General features: G+C 38.4%; 1 protein-coding gene across 17 annotated transcripts in view; it reads left to right on the forward strand.

Annotated features, from left to right (window-relative positions):
- LOC127004021 (trichohyalin-like) overlaps positions 1-17251 on the forward strand; it is a 116916-nt gene that overhangs the window by 64522 nt on the left and 35143 nt on the right. For 11 of the 17 annotated variants that reach the window (XM_050871235.1, XM_050871233.1, XM_050871227.1 and 8 more), the window contains 6 exons: positions 377-568; positions 2318-2980; positions 3292-3459; positions 4415-4570; positions 8491-8643; positions 9048-9236. In XM_050871235.1, coding sequence (XP_050727192.1) covers positions 377-568; positions 2318-2980; positions 3292-3459; positions 4415-4570; positions 8491-8643; positions 9048-9236 — 1521 coding nt within the window. The remainder of the gene's footprint in view (positions 1-376; positions 569-2317; positions 2981-3291; positions 3460-4414; positions 4571-8490; positions 8644-9047; positions 9237-17251) is intronic. The other 6 variants (XM_050871229.1, XM_050871230.1, XM_050871231.1 and 3 more) reach the window with 6 other exon arrangements.

The following is a 17251-nucleotide window of genomic DNA, read 5'->3' on the forward strand; positions in this document are numbered from 1 at the left end:
TAGTTTTTGTGTTTACCTGGCTTTTCTTTTTCTATAACTTCCATGTAATTTTGGCTGACTTCACATTACATTAACTTCTTTAGATTTCCTTCCTCCTCCAAGACCACCACATTTGTACCTCATCATGGATGTTTGTATCACATATATCCATCTGTATGCATCAACCATCTCCACTCCTTTTCTTACTCATCGCAGGAAGGAAAGAAATGTGAGTACGAGACAGGTGAATGGGGTTGATGCTACGGATGCATAGATGGTAGATCTGTTGCCGATACAAACATCCACAGCCTCCATAACAGGGAAGCAACGTGATTTTCATCCCACTTCCATAAAGAATCAAGATATATGGGCGACCCCTGTGTGCTTTGGTTTACAGCATTCCTCCGGTATACTTCGTCAGGTGGAGGAGATGCGGCAGCGCCTTGAGGAGAAGAACAAGACCATTGAGAAGAAGACCCAGCAGGCCCTCCAGACCACCCAGGAAAGGAACAAACTCAACTCAGAGCTCACTGAACTTCGTGACCACATGGATATCAAGGACAGAAAAATCAATGTCTTACAGAGAAAGGTATATTACAGCCATTATAAGCAAGTTTTTCATAGCCTGAAGCTTTCAGTTGTTACTGAAGGAACATAAGAAGTAGAGAGTGAACTGTGGTAAGAAATATTACTTTATTGTCAGTCACTTTGAATAGCTATAAAGGTAAACAAGGTAAAATGTGAAAAGGTAAGAAGTAAAGCACTTGAGTTTATAATAGTTTCATATGTTTGTACTTATTATATTATTTATTTGGATAGCTCACCTATTCTAGGAACAGTAGCAGCAGTAGTGCAGTTGAGCCAAATTAAATGATGCAAATTTGTCAGATTTTTCAGAAGGTAGAATTTTTTTCATTTATAAAACTTTTTAACTATTCAAAGTAATGGATTATAAAGAATAGGTTAAAATTTAGATATTTATTTATTTTACTGAGGCTCCTAGTGCTGTAAGACTATCTTGTGTGGGCTGCCGGTGGCAGGCTCCACATCCCATGGTGGCATGAGCATTTTATTATTATAATGCTATCTCTCCTTGGATCATGCCATGCCCAGTGATATTCAGTACATTCATTAATAGCACCGCCTCTTGTTATATTCAATATGATGATAAGGGCACATATAAGCAACTTTTTTTATTCTATGAACATAAAAGATTTACCATTTACCATTTGCATATGATCTTTATTATTAGTACAGATCATCATTTCATTGTTACTAGCCTTACTCCATCTGTGGAATGCAACCATTATTCATGTCACTCATTTTCATTAAATCTACATGCATACTGCATTCAACTGATAACTTGTAAAATTTTCTAACTCTGACCCATTGTTTTTGCCTCAACTAATATGATATTTACATTGAAATAACTAATCTGCCTGCCTTCTGGATTAACTGATGAGCTAACTAACACACTAACTGTAGCTACAATAAGTGCTGTGTTGCATGACATATCTGTGCATCGACCAGTGGAGAGTAGACAGGTAACATTTGGAGACACCTTTAGCTTGTACTCATTGGTAAAGATTGAAAGCTTTCTGTCTTGGAATTGCTTTTTTATGGTTTTATTGCTTGATGTTGTTTTCTATTAACTGCTTATTTTTTGTTATATTCCGATGTAATTTGTTTAGCAGATTATTTTATTTTATTTTATGAATTATTTCAGTTTTTTACAGTCAATCTCCTTTTTTATCTTCAAAGTCACCTTGTTGCAAGTGGCACAGGACAATACTGTTTGCTTGTCCTCTCATCTTTGGTACAAGGAGGTATTGTATTTGCTGCATAACTCAAGGTATTTCTAGCTTGAATGTTTGAAATACGTGAAATATATACTTGATTTTTCTATCTTAAGTTTAGTTTCAGAGGAATTTGAATATTGAATGTACATTTTAGCATGAAATTAATATGAAATTTATTAATGATCTCGGTTGATCCAGTCAAGCTCAAAGATTACATAACTACTGGTTTTGGGTGGCTTTAATAGACTATATTCTAAAAAATCTTTCATTAATTTATTACTACAATTAAGGACATTTATATCAATATTATAAGATAAATCACATATAAAGCATATTTTGTCAAAAAATGATGGAACAAGATCATGTACTATTCTTTTTTTAGGAAGTATTGGCAAGTTTCTTGTAAATAATAATAAGTGTTGCCAACACTGATGTTAAGCAAGAATGCAAAAGAAACAAAACAAGGCTTTAGGGGAGAATGGATAGTGTAGAGTGAAGTGGGGCATTCATATTGAAACTATAGCTTATTTATTTTTCAGATTGAAAACTTAGAAGACTTACTACGGGAAAAAGACAACCAAGTAGATATGGCACGAGCACGACTGACAGCAGTGCAGGCTCACCACTCCACATCAGAAGGTGCACTTTCCTCTCTGGAAGAAGCAATTGGAGACAAGGACAAACAGATCCAGCAGCTGAGGGAACAGCGTGACAGAGCAGAGCAAGAACGACACCAGGAACAGTCATTACACGAAAGAGACATTGCTGAGTACAAGATGAAACTTCACGCCCTTGAAGGAGAAGTGGAGAAGTTACAGGTTCGCCTGGAACGTTCACTGGCCGAGAAGGACAAACTTGAAGCCAAACTAGAGTCAAGTCAGTCTGAATTAGGAAAAGCTAAGGCAGAACTGGAAAAGATGCATGGGGAAGTGGGTAAAAGTACAAGTGATTACGAGTCTTACCGCCACCGTCTCACCAAGATTGAGATGGAAAACGACAGACTGAGGACTGAAAATGAGAGACTCCACCATGACCTAGAGCGCTCCCACACCACATATGGCCGCCCTGCTATGCCTGGTGGCTCAGGAGAGGTGGAGCGCCTGCAGGAGAAGCTTGATAAGTGTCAGGCAGATCTACGGCGTGCGCAGACTGAACTACGCATGAACCAAGCCGACTACGAACGGTCCCATGTGGAGGTAAAGGTCAATAATCACTTCCATCTCTGTTAGTAGCGAGCAGAAGTACTATAGCAGCTGTAGCCAGAAGCTGGATTTTTCTTAGTAATACCACCCATAGGCTGGAGGTATTGTAGTAATATTAGAAGCTGAATATATTTGAAATAAATATCAAACAAGTCAGTAATTATGAGACAAAACAAATTAAAAGTTCAATTTACATCTGAATTTTTTCATTTCATTAATCAAAAAGATAGGCTTTACTTTGATGAAAAGGATAATTTAATCTGGCTTATATCCTTTCCTACTGAAATCTAACCTACACTATGATAATGCAGGTTGAGCAGCTGCAGGAGAAGGTGGAGAAGGCACAAGGAGAGATCTATAGGTTGAAAGCCAGACTTGAGAATGCTCAGAGTGAAAAAGACAGTGTACAAGAGGAGCTGGAGCGTGCCCAGGCCACTATAGCTCGGCAGCACAGCGAGAGGGAGCGCTGGGTGAACGAGGTCAGTCAAGGATCATTGGATTAAAACTACTGAATTTTATTATTACTCTTTAAGATGATGTTGCACAACTTTCACAGTATTTTAAAGTACAGTTTAAAATAATGTACTGCCTCTCATGTATGGAGCATTGAATAATGATAGTTAGTGATCTTTGAAAACTGTCATTTTCTTCTAAAAAATTATGTGGGATTTGTTGATACATTTCTATCTGGTTCAAGTGATATATAAGGCTTTTATGAGCTGTCCAACACAGGCTAGGTTTGTGATATATATAAATGACATGTAACTGAAACACCAGGAGAAGCAATCATTATATATTAGTATACTGACAGATAACAGAAGGTAAATTAGATCTAGGTTGTGGAAATGTTATTCCATTAGTCAAAAATAAAGTACTGAACTAAAGTAGAGGCAGAAAAAGGAAGTCAGTCAGTTTCATATGACAGAAGGGTTCAGGTAGTGGCTGGATGAAGAAAGTTAAGGGATCAGGTGGTAGGAAGGCAGCAGAGGAGAGTGATGACATGCAGTAGGGAGATTGCACAAACAGGAGAAGACAGATACATCATGTTCCTGGATGGTGAATATAGGTTGTATGGAGGAGAGAGACAGAAGAGGAATTTGTTTTGAGCGGTGCAAGGTGGTGAGGGAAAAACGAGATAGATGAGACTAGCATGGAGGAGAGGCTGCAAAGATGTAAATGCTTCATAACACTGAGCCAGTTTAAGCAGCACCTCTTAATTTATACTCATTCATTAACTAATTTTCATGATATCATTGTGATCCCAAGAAGAGTTTTCATCTTACTTCAGTCATGTCATTTCTAGAGATGTTTCTGAAGGAAGTATCCATTGAATAATGATATTTAGTAATCTTTGAAAGCTGTCATGTAGTTCAGATGATAGAAAGTAATTTAACCTTTATTTCCCCTTTTGATCTTCATTTTCATGGATACCAGGTGGATAAGCTGCGAGAAGAGTTGGAAAGGTCTCAGGCCACAGTGGGTAAAGCACAGATTGGCCAGGAAAAGACTCAGTCATCCCTCGACAAGGTTCAGTCTGAGCTGGATCAGCTTCAGGAGCGCTACGAGAGGCAGAGTGCTGAGATGCGCAGGGTAAGTGTAGGCTATCTTTGTTATGCAAGAGTAAAACAAGAAGCCAGGGATGGCATATCAGTGTTGGTGGTTAGTGTCCACTAGCTCTGAGTGCCTGGGATTTTTTTAAATTACTGGCCAATGTGAAAGGTGATATCTACAGAATTATAACCCCTGTTTGTTGCAATATAAGATCCATACAAACCAGTGCTCAGTGCAAGGTCATACTGGAAATGAGAGCACCAGGGATGATATCAAGGCTCTGTGAAAACAGAAAATAGGTACTGGATAACTATCATACTGCCATTTCCAACTAGGCAAAGTGCTTTAAATCGCTGCACTTGATGCCTGCCCAATCCAGGTCTTTTCTGAATTGTATTGCTGCTGAGGGCTGACCAGAATATGTGCGCCAATGAAAGGGGACAGCCATTGATAGCGAGGCATGATTTCATTTTCTGTCAGAGGGCATACCAACCAAGGCCTGCTAATTAAAGGAATCATTGAAACTTTTCCTGCTTTTAAATATTATGGGAAACATCAGCCAATATTCTCACCTCCTGATGTCAGGTGTGCTTACTCTTCCTGGAATGTAATGGAATGTACTGACATGCATGATGGGGTTGCACATGCTAATGGGATGACCACTTCAAATTTTCTTCCATTTGCATCTTACTTAGTTTTAAAAATTTTGTTGCTGTTGCTCTACTATTGAATGTACATAAAAATGGTGACACTTATACCATATGATAATAATTAATACATTCAACAAAACAACTCAAAACTATTAGCCAGATCAGAATGTGGGTCGTTCTCGTATCATCTTCCCAACATTTTACAAAAGTGTGATGTAAGTAGTAAAGTTTTTATTATTTTGCCTAACACAACTTTGCTTTCATACATAGACAATTCTTTTTAATGAATCTTGAGGATTATGATAAAATGGCAGAACATATAGTATGTGAAACCAGGTTAGGCAGTCAAAGCTCAGTGAATTTCATCACAATGAGCAGATTAAACTGTTCATCCAGGGAAAGAAAAGAAACCTGCTTTGTTTGACATTCATTGACTGCGAGAAGGCCTTCGACTCAGTGGAAACTGTAGTGGTGCTCTGTGTGACTGGATGACAGTGCATAGGGGAAATCTGCTGTAGTATTCTTAAAGAAATACAAAGAATAGCAACTTTTAAACTTAATACAGATAACACACAGTATTCCTTACTTTATACCTACTGAGGCACTTGAGTTGACATTGACAGTCTTGGTAAGATAATTGGGGGAGGCCAGAGGAGCAAGAGGTTGTGTGCACATGGTGGGAGAGTAGGTGGTGAGGTATGGCAGGGTGTGATGGCAGGAAGGAATCCAGGGACCTTGTTCCAGCTGTCTTCTCCATTCTCTTCATGGCCCTATCAAGGTTCCCATGCTTCCAAGGGCACAATTCTGTTGAGTTAACAGGGAGGGAGATGGGGACCTACTGGCAGGGGTTTGGCTGCTGGCTCTCCATCTCATCTTGCCTGCTTTTACCCAGTTCAAAGCTCCATTCAGATCACTGCACTTTTTAGCAGTTTCACACTGCTTGGCCACTTCCTCCAGCTGTCTCAGGCAACTGGGAGGACACAGGGAGTGCAAAAATGCACAGCTTTTCTCCCAGCCATCAAACCATACATCCAGCCCACTGCTGCCACCTCATGTCTGGCATGTGACAAGTGATCATATTCTGCTCCTGTCAGATCTAACCTGTGGTGTAGAAGCAACAGTCTGTATCATTCCACTGCAGACATAGGCCCCTCCAAAGTGCTCCCTTTTGTTTCTTGATTGTGCCTCTAGTTTCCTATTTTTATGTAAACATTTTGTAAACTTCTTAATTTCATCATTCCTGGTGAACGGCCTCCCCTCAGGTCTTTTTATATTAATTATTCCTGAACCTATCACTTCTTTCCATCTGTTGTCCTCTCCTACACATGTGTACTGACCATTGCCATTTCTCAGTTTTAACTGCCTTGATTACATCATCTATTTTTGTCTGTTCTTCTATCCATTTGCAGTTTATATCATACATTGTAGTGAGCCCCAGCATTGATTTCATCATTCCTCTTTGGCCAATTCTCAATTTTCTTTTAATAAACTTTATTAATAAACATGTCTGACCCATATGTTATTACAAGAGGAATACATCAATTTAAAACCCTTTGCTTCAAGCACTCTCCTTGTTATGTTCCAAATCCCAATTTATTCCTTTATTAAAGGTGAATCCACAAACACCTCTAAGCTCTTTGGCCCCATCTCCCCTCAGGCATCTAAGCCTTTCAGGCCTGGGGCCCAATACATCTCCCAGGCCTGGGATACATTAACTGTTTCCTAACATCTATGTTTTGGCCTTGATTAGAGCCCCACAGTCTCCTGGAGGATAGGTGTTATCACTTAAAGGGTAGAATATACTGACACTAATTTTTACTACTCAAAATTTTATCTGCCTAAAAGTTTTTGTTAAACACTAAAAAGAGTTTCATTCATGTTTCTATGTGTCATTCAGGCAATATGAAAATGAGTACATGTCCCTAAGTATGTAGTGGCATGTTTTGCACTTGAAACTTTTTTCTTTTTTTTTGTAGGCACCCTTTCCATATTAAAAAGAAATCACAATAGCGTCATATAATATTTACACTTACATGTACAGCATTTCCATTTCTAAACCTTTGTAACTGTAAGGCTGCATTCCAGCATATATTGATATCAGTCTTATGGGTAGTAGGATGTCGGAGGTAGCAGTAGTAAAATATTTCATATTAAATTTCAAATAGTAATTATTTTTCTTTTTCTACATTTTTACCTAATTTACCACATTTCATTAGGGTTAAGTATCATATTTACAAGATTGAATAAATTTGTGAAGTAATTCTAAATTGCCTATAAGTAGTTGTGAGAAAGTTTACTTAAAAGTCCTTTGTCATTACATAACTCAGGTAAAGGTGTTGAGCCTAGGTATTCGAGAGGTCATTCAGAGGCAAAGGGTTCAGCTATTTCAGAACATAATGGATGCAGAGTATGAGCTGCCTTACCCCCTTTTTTTTTTTTTTTTTTTTTTTTTTTTCCAGTAGCCACTGCTTTTTACTTACAAGGACTTGAGGGATAATAACATTATATGATATTTAAGTGAAATTCCTCCCTTTTTCATTGCTCTGTATAGTCAGTGACATATATAATTTTCTATGCTCCTAAACTGGTCTTGTCTGTACCCTCTTTTTCATCTAAAGTAGTTTATTTTTTATTTTTTATGTTATTATTATTTATGACACATGCATAAAGTGTTTTGTCTAAATGTTTGAACACTGGTTTCTCACTTAATGGTGAGACATATCTTGGAAACCCTACCAAGAGGGGGTGAGAAGCTGTCCGATGGTGTAAAGGCCCCATGTGGCTGCAGTAATATAACACTCAGTGAGGAAGAAAATAATGTGGTCAAAGTGTACCCAAAATTCAAGATAAACTGGAATTTTCATAATACAGTGAGAAAATTTTGTGAATTCTTGGAGTAGCACCAGATACAAATACAAAAATACTTTAACATGTAACTTGGGTCAGGGGCTAAGTTAACATCAGATGAGAATACAGACTGTTGTAAAACACACAGGAACCTCAACAAGATGATAAATTAAGTAAATGCATCATTATCACTTAGTTTTGTGATTACAGATTTGAATTAAATGGAATCTGTAAAGAAGTAGTATAGAGTTAGCACACCATTTAACCAGCAGCTACTCAGATTCAGTCTTTTCTCTGCATTAAGAATATTCCTGTAAATAGTATGCTTTAAGTACATAAAATCTCTTAATTTGCATGTATACAATAAACTTTTGTTCCAGATTAGAATTTTTTAGGTCACTAAAAACTACATAATATATAATGCTGAAATAAAACTTACAAAGAACATGGCCGACTCCACAGATACAAGCTGAGCGTGAGAAACATGCTTATGAATTTGAACAAATACAGAGTCAACTGGACAAGGCTCATGGTCAAAATGCCAGACAATCCAAGGAGAGAGAAGCAGCACAGCATGAGGCAGATAGGTTGCGAGAGAAGTATGAGAAGCTTCAAGTAAGTTTTGTTCCTTTATGTTTAATCAGCTTGCCTGTGTCCTAGCATGCTTTGGATGTTACATCATAGGAATAGCTAACCTTATAAAAAGAATCAACAACTTGTGTTAATTTCAAGCATTATAGATTAGTAGCACCACATCAGAACTTAATTACTATCTTGGTTATTGCAACCAGTAATTTTTTTGCAATCATAATATAATGGCTGAAGGGAATTTTTGCTGCATCCAGCCTGCATAAGCTTTTCCTATACCTAAAACTGACAGAAATCGCTCTTTGTTCCTTGCGAGAACTGAACTATGAAATAGGAGTCCTACTACGCCACCAGTCTCCTACTTCCTACCTCTCCTCTCCCCAACACATATTAGAGACGGCAGGCTAACCCCCAAGCGGGTTTTCCCTCAGACTCAGATGGCACGCCTGCAGAAAGAGCGGGAAGGTGCAAGTGCTGAGGTGGATGCGCTGAACGAGAAGGTGGATTTGCTTCAGACGCAATTGGGCAAGGCTCAGAGGGACCGGGAGAATACGTACGGGGACCTGGAACTCCTGAAGGAAAAATACGAGAAGACCTCAACTCAGCTGCAGAAACTCATGGTGGGTGCAGCTAGTTAGAGGAAACTGTAAATGTACAACACAGAAGACGAGCTTGAGTTGAAAGTTCGTAGTAAGCCTAGCTGACTACACCCACAACTGTAGCTGAGTGTAATTGGTCGATGGGGACTACTGCTTTTGTACAAGGTAGCGACTTTGTGCCTTGTCAGGAATGTCCTGGTAGAACATTGGCAGTGATGTTGAAGTAAAAGTGTAGAGGATGGTTATAATAGGATTACAGATTGTGTATCCCCAAACAGCAAAGTGCACGAGCTATGAATCTCTGCATCTCTACACACACTGATCTCTCAAATCTTTATAACAAACTTTCAGTGATAAGGATATGCTTGGAATAATTATCAGAATTCATATAGGGCCAAGGGTTTTGAAGACAACTCATGACTGTGAAATTTCAAAATTTTGAAGAGACAATGGCTATTTAAAAAGCACAGAACTTCTCTAGACACAGATATATATATATATGACTCACTATGTGACTAATTTGTCTCAAATATGCATATAAAACTTACCTAATAATCAAATCTCTTAATGTGACAATTCATCAAAAGTATGAAGGTGCTAATGGATATCTGAGAATTTTGAACTTCATTTTACTTCCATTTTCAACAATTTTGGAATTACCAATTCCCATTTCTGACAGACAGAGCAAGGGAACTTTTCCCAAAGAATAACTCGTGAGTTTTTCGCTGAGGCTTCCAGCAACTTGCTCCCTACGAAGCAAAGTCACTTTTCTCTTATAAAGTGTTTGACACTTTTCATGTCCCCATTTTTTGTCTCATATACAGTGTGAAGCTGTAAAGTCACACATGCCATTAATAATAAAACCTGATGTGTAATAGTCAGTGTTAAGTGTTCCACAATCATTACAAATACATCATGACACAAGCGAGATCATTTTATGCCTCAGGCAATGAACAAGTCTAAAAAAAAACATGTCGGTATATTTGCAGTGTTGGAAAGTTCTCTATGTTTATGCATACATACTGGGAGAAAAGGCCACTTCTCTGATGAGTTTATGAGAATATTACAAATCTTACAGAAGACTATTTCTTCAAGTTTTTCCAACTTGTACAACCCTGAGTCCCTAGAGCACTTATATTGTTCCTTTTATAATCAAGAAAGATGTAATGAATACAAAAAATCAGATAGGCATCCAAACACGTGGGTGGCAAAGACGTCAGTGTGGTCCAGAGTCACCAAACTGGATTCCCCTTGATGTGATGCTTTAGCTAGTGTGTAATGTTGTTACACATACACAATGTCCAGTTTCCCTTTGTCAAAACTTCACAAAAAAACAGCTGATTTTCAGAAAGGGTGGGTTTCAGTACAATGCAAAGTTTTATCTTCAATTTTATTAGGAACATGATGGCATACATTAAGGCAGACCCATCACCAACCACCCACTCTTACTTTCTAGTTATAAATAACAGATACCTGTGGAACTTCAAGAGCTCATTAAAGTATGCATGACACTTTTGAATTGCATATTTCAAAATAGGCCTGGGTCACTTAATGATAGGCATCAGCAGCTAAGGATAGTAAATTATTCTATCCACACTCATATCTGAGTAGCTTCTAAAACTTTTTTTCTTACAGTCTATAGTGACTTACAGTATCTAAGAACTTCAGGTGATAGATTTCCTTTAGAAAGCTTCACTGCAGTGTAGGAAACTGCTTGAAGACGAATAGCTGTAGCTAGTGCAAATTACCACTATGACGACCATCTATCTCTCTCAGTAGAAATTGTTACAAGAAAGAGTGGACCACAAGGAGATCCTTTTAATTCATCCTTTCTCATCATTAAAAGCTCATTTTAGAGAGATGTGTTTGCCAAGCCGCTTTTCTCTCACTTAGTTTTACAGAACTAACAGGGAACTGAACATATCATTATGGAAACAAGTTTTGTCTCAGGAACAAATTTAACATTCTTTTCCTTTTACATTATGCAGTCTAGTAACAATGACTTTCATGAACATTATGTTCAGTGATAAGATTATTGGATAACCTTATCCTTACAACCCTGCTTTCTAACAAATAAATAAAAGCTCATAACTTCAACAATACTTATGCTAAGCTCACAAAAGATCAAACAACTTGTGTGTATGGTATATCAATGAAGCTACTAAGGGCTGTAGTAAACCTTGCACTTGCACCTTGGAGATTCTGTGCGAAATCAAATTCAGCAGTGCACAAAGCATTCAACACAACAGTTGATCATTCTGTGACTTAAAACAATAATTTATTGCTGAAGTTTGTGAAGCATGTCTTAATGACATGTTTCTGAATCATAATGAGGAGTCTTCCAAAAATCCTCACGGTTATAAAGAATGCTTTGCAAAATTTGCCAGTAGCTTTGAAAAGGTAGTGGGAAGTACATTCCATAGAAATATCTGTATTTATTATGTGGTATAGTTTCACTGGATTGGCTCAGTGTGTAGAGTAATCAGCTGACCAACATAGTACCTAATATTGCTGTTGATTTAGGGAAGGGCAGGTCATTTTGTTCATATCAACAATATGCCTTTTGTCTACTGCATTCAGCATCCTCTTGTTTGCATCATAGATAATGTGGTCATTAGTGGTAGTGTGCAAGCATTAGCACTTAGCAGGGGTGTGAAAATGAATGTCCAAATTTAACTATAGGTTTTAGAGTTGTATGACCCAAGGAGATTAATTTTTCAATAATAGGTCAATGTTAGGGCAACATGCGAATCTTTACAGAAAATAGTATATTTGAAAATTAGAAGTAGAATGCATTTTGAAAATGTGTGCAATTTTTTTTTTTTAAAGAAACATGAAATTAAGGTTTTCTATAGATGAAAGAGGGATCAGTGTCCGTCAATGAATCATAGTTTCTTTCACTTGACTGCACTGCATATTTGTGGCATTGGTAATATCAAGAAGTAATATGTATGCATTTTCTTAGAGAACATATTCCTGCCCTATCCACCTTAGTAAAGAAGAGTACAGAATGGATGACTACCATAGGAAACTCCTTGCTAGTATGTAAGATGATTTTTTTTCTTTTTTTTTTTTTTCTTTTTTTTTTTTTTTTTTTTTTTTTAGAAGCATTTCAAAGATATCAAAAACTGACCAATGGAGATTGTGAAAATTGCAACAGACAAAAATGTAACAAAGCTTTGAGTTATTCAAAATTACTGTTGGTGCTAATAAGTGTTATTTAGTGTTGAATCTCCCTCTACAGCAAAGCCTTAGGACTAGTTCCCATCTAATTATAAAGTCCCCCCCCTTGACACTTTTTAATATGTATAAGTATATACATTTTTTTTTAATTAGATAAATATCCCAGGCATTATTATATGCATTTGGGTCACACATATGGCAGTGATAGTTTGCATGGAGCAGCAACACTGGCCTCAGTAGCTAGTCATTGGAAAACCTGCGCAGTACCCCAAACACAGCATTGCATGAAAACCTAAGTTAAGGAAGGGTTAATTAAAAAAGTTTCAACTCAAAATAAGTTTAGCTGGTAAGTGTACAGTTGAAGCTTAAGCTATTTGCTTGCCTGGCTGCTTGCTTGTGCATTGTCAGCCATGAGGAGACTTGGATACTACTTTAAGGGTCTAAAGATTAAGTGAATCTAAAGAGTCCTGAAAAGAATTGTATCATGTAGGTTGGTATTTTATAAAATTTATAACGGTATTTAGCTTGCATAAAGCATGCCCTAACTCATCCAATAATAATGGTTAGTTCATGTAATTACCTGGCTGGTATGTAATCCCAGTAGTGATCCATAAATAACAAAATGTTGCACATTACAACACCTTTTCTTTAACCATTTTTAACTAATAATGTATATAATTAATACATATTGCAATATATGAGTTTAGGAGGACATCCTTACCCTTTAACTGCTCTTAACTTTGAAAGCAAAACATCAGATAGATAATCACCCATCACCATAATGCAGCACCATACTCCAGGAGTTGGGGCAAAAGGTTCATACTGGAAACACAAGATGCCCAGTTATATGAGTGCCCAATCAAATGGGTCACCTGGTTAATCATTTCATTCAGGGTTTCAAAGTACAAAGACTGAACAACATGAACATTTTGTTATACAAATTAACTTTTGGTTAAGTGATTATTTTTTAGAAATGAAAGTGTGCCAAGTAGGTTATTGGTTTGATCAATCATTTTTACGTCTAGTACATCCAGTTTATAGAACAAACACCACTATAACACTGTCAACCCAATATCAGAGCTTTAGATCCAACTTTAGTACAGTTTGTGGCGATAGATGCCAGAACTACACATGCTGTTTGGAAGATGAAGGCACAGAACTACTCTTATTAGATAGTTTGTAATATCATTTAAGACCAGGAAAGGTGACAAGATATAGAGTACAGTGGTACCTCGTGATTCGAACTTAATTGGTTCATTTGGGCTGTTCCAATCGAGAATGATCGAATTAGGGAGCAATTTATCCTATTGAAATTAATGTAGAAAAAATTAATCCGTTCCAGACCCCAAAATCCTCATATTTTTTTAACATTTTATGGGTTTATGTTGTACCCTGTGGCCAGATCACTCAATATTGTCAACCAGATATATATTGTCAACTACTATACATTTCAGCGGCGGACAAACGCTGTTTTTCGCAAATATCTCCTAAACGAATCGTTGGATCAGTATGATATTTCAGCACACTACCTTTAACATCCGGACCTAATTTGTGGCTGACATACCATATTGCAATATGTGTTATGTTAGGAGTTTACTGACTGATATTAAGCCTAATCCAGTCATCATATCTAAGGTGTTATACAGAATCGGACGAGTGTGGGGTACTCGTCTAACCCCTCCACCAACGCCCCGAACAACCCCCAGACCACTCCTTCCCTACCCCAATATTGCAGTATCCCCCTCCTCGTTTCCCTCTTCACCCCCCTACTCACACCATCCCCCTTCCCCAGCCCGAGGCTATGACTTGCAGAGGCAGGGTATAACTCATTGACTGCCGAGGCGCACCCAGGTGTTGTACAGTAATTATCAATGTGAAATACGTCTTGCCTCCATGGAATTGTACCATGCTCTTAGTTAATAATCATATATATACATATACACCTACATAACATTCTAATATATAATACAGTGATGGAGGAAATAGGGAGGGACACAAGAGTGATGAGGGAGGCGAGGAGCTAGGAGAAGAGGAGGGATAATGAGAGCGAGAAGGGGAGAAGTAGTTGTGGTCAGGAATAGTTTGGGAGGGTGTTCGGGGGGCACACTTTCCTTCGAATGCGTCAACATGACTCGTCGGGTTTGTGTTATTTTTCACGAGTAAACTCCTCCCATAACACATATAGTAATGTGGTTTGTTAGCCATAAATTAGGTCCGGACGATAATTGTAGTGTGTAGAAATATCATACTGATCCAACGATTCGTTTAGGAGATATTTACGAAAAACAGCGTTTGTCCGCCGCTGAAATGTATAGTAAATATTACCAACACATGTAAATGCATTTAGTGGGGGGAAATGGAAGAGAGGGAAGGGAAGGACAAAGACGTAAGATCATGGAAAATATCCCACTGATTCACCGGCGCTACGCACAGATTTCCCGGAGTAAAATGTTGAAAGGCCGTCCTCCTGGAGATGATGATGATGATGATGTGTGTGTGTGTGTGTGAGAGAGAGAGAGAGAGCAGCCTCTCTCTCTCTCTCTCTCTCTCTCTCTCTCTCTCTCTCTCTCTCTCTCACACACACACACACACACACACACACTGAAGGGGTGGGATCTAGATACACGGAGGGGGAGATAAGCACTTTGGTCATGGTGCCCAGCAGAGTCAAGCTGTAACTTGTTGATGCCTCTCTCTCTCTCTCTCTCTCTCTCTCTTATACACACACACACACACACACACACATACACACACAGCGTTGCCAGGTCCACATTTTTCCCGTGTAATTGGGGTTTTTTTCAAGGGAGTGTGCAGGAAAAAATGGCAGTGGCGGGTTGGCGGTTTTTGAGGCTGGGGTCCGCGGTATCACATTCACCTACTTGGCTACACTGGTGGTTTCGTCTGCAGCCGTTTGTTTGTGTTCGAATTGCAACGCACATTCAAAATTGGAGGACAAAATTTGTTTGATAAATGTGTTCGAATTTGGAATTGTTCAAATTGAAAGACGTTCGAATCACAAGGTACCACTGTATATTGAAACATAAAAATATGAGCATTATAATTCTTAACTTAATATTTCTATTCTTTATAAAAAATAATCCCTTCAGTTGTATTAGAATGAACTGACTAAATATTGATATTAATTGCCATCATCACCACAGTTTATTTTTCCAGCATAGGTGAGATTGGCCTGAAAAATCAACAAATATACACAATTTGTTTAATTAAATCTGCATTTAGACAATTTATTCAACAACTTTCAAGGTTCTATGATCTTGAATTTTATATATTTCCCAGCCAGTGCAGCTGTAACGATCCACCAACCTTTGCCCTTTCACGCACCGCGACACGATTCACGTCAAAACGGAATCATCTACATCAGCTTTTGACTCAAATCGCATCAAAAACTTTTTAAAAATTTGCCAAAAATAAAGTACCTTTCAGAATCACGTCAAAATTTTTTGCGTCAAAGATGCAAGCCAGACCTATAAAATAAAATAATTTTCAACTCTCGTGTTGTTGGATTTGAAGTGATAATTGCCCATGGTTTAGTTGCCTCTCAGCAGGCGGCCTGTGAGCACGACTGTCGTCCCTTTAAATTGTTTTTTTCCGTCAGTAAACTTCGCTATTTATTTGCATTTCTTGATTTTTTTTCTTTCATGAGGCAGAATAATCTCTTCCAAAACCAACGATATATAATAATGCCAGGAAAAAAGAATACTCTTGGGTGAAATTGATAGCAACCTCTACTCTGTTCCCTCCTACTATCTCTATCCTAAATTTCAATCCAAAGCTGGATATTGCGTCTACGTGCGCAACGAAATCACTTGCTCTCATGCCCACGACCTTGACTCTTCTGAATTTTCCACCATCTGGCTAAGACTTCATTGTCATTCTATTACTAAATACATCTGTGCTGTTTATCTCTCACCTAACTCTACTAACTATGTAAAATTCTTTGACTATTTGAATTCTAAAGTGGAGCACATCTTGACTCACTCTCCCTTCACTGAAATCTCCATCTTGGGAGATTTCAATGTTCACCACCAGCTTTGGCTTTCATCCTCTTTTACTGACCAGCCTGGTGAACAAGCCTACAACTTTACTCTCCTCAACGACCTAGAGCAGTTGGTTCAGCACCCTACACGTATTCCCGACCATCTTGGAGACAGGCCCAACATTTTAGACCTCTTCCTCTAATCCTTCTGCTTACTGTCAAACTGTTCTCTCCGTTGGGTTCCTCCGATCATAACCTTATTTCTGTTTCCTGTCCTATCGCTCCTGTACATCCTCTGGACCCACCGAAGAGGCGATGCTTCAGCTCGGTGGGACAACCTGAGGATGTACTTTTCTGATTTCCCGTGGAATGATTACTGCTTCCAGGAGAGAGACCCCTCTGTGTGTGCCCAGCGCATCTCAGAGGTGATTGTCTCTGGAATGGAGGCATACATTCCACGTTCTTTCTCTACTCCTCATGCTAAAAAGCCTTGGTTTAATCGTGCTTGTTCTCGTGCTATTAAAGATAGAGAGGCAGCTCACAAAAGGTTCCAGAGCCTTCGAACTCCCGCTAACTATGACCTTTACATTTCTGCCCGGAATCGTGCCAAATCTATTCTCCGACTTACCAAAACTTCTTTTATCAATAGAAAATGTCAACACCTTGCTTCTTCTAATTCTTCCCGTGAATTCTGGCATCTAGCCAAAAATATCTCCTCCAATTTCACTTCTTCCTCTTTCCCTCCTCTCCTTAACCCTGACGGCAGCACTGCCGTCTCATCTGTCTCTAAGGCTGAACTCTTCACTCAAACTTTCTGTAAGAACTCCACCCAGGACGATTCTGGGCATATTCCTCC

The sequence above is a fragment of the Eriocheir sinensis genome, chromosome 27 (genome assembly GCF_024679095.1).
Source record: "Eriocheir sinensis breed Jianghai 21 chromosome 27, ASM2467909v1, whole genome shotgun sequence".
Taxonomy (NCBI): Eukaryota; Metazoa; Arthropoda; class Malacostraca; order Decapoda; family Varunidae; genus Eriocheir; species Eriocheir sinensis.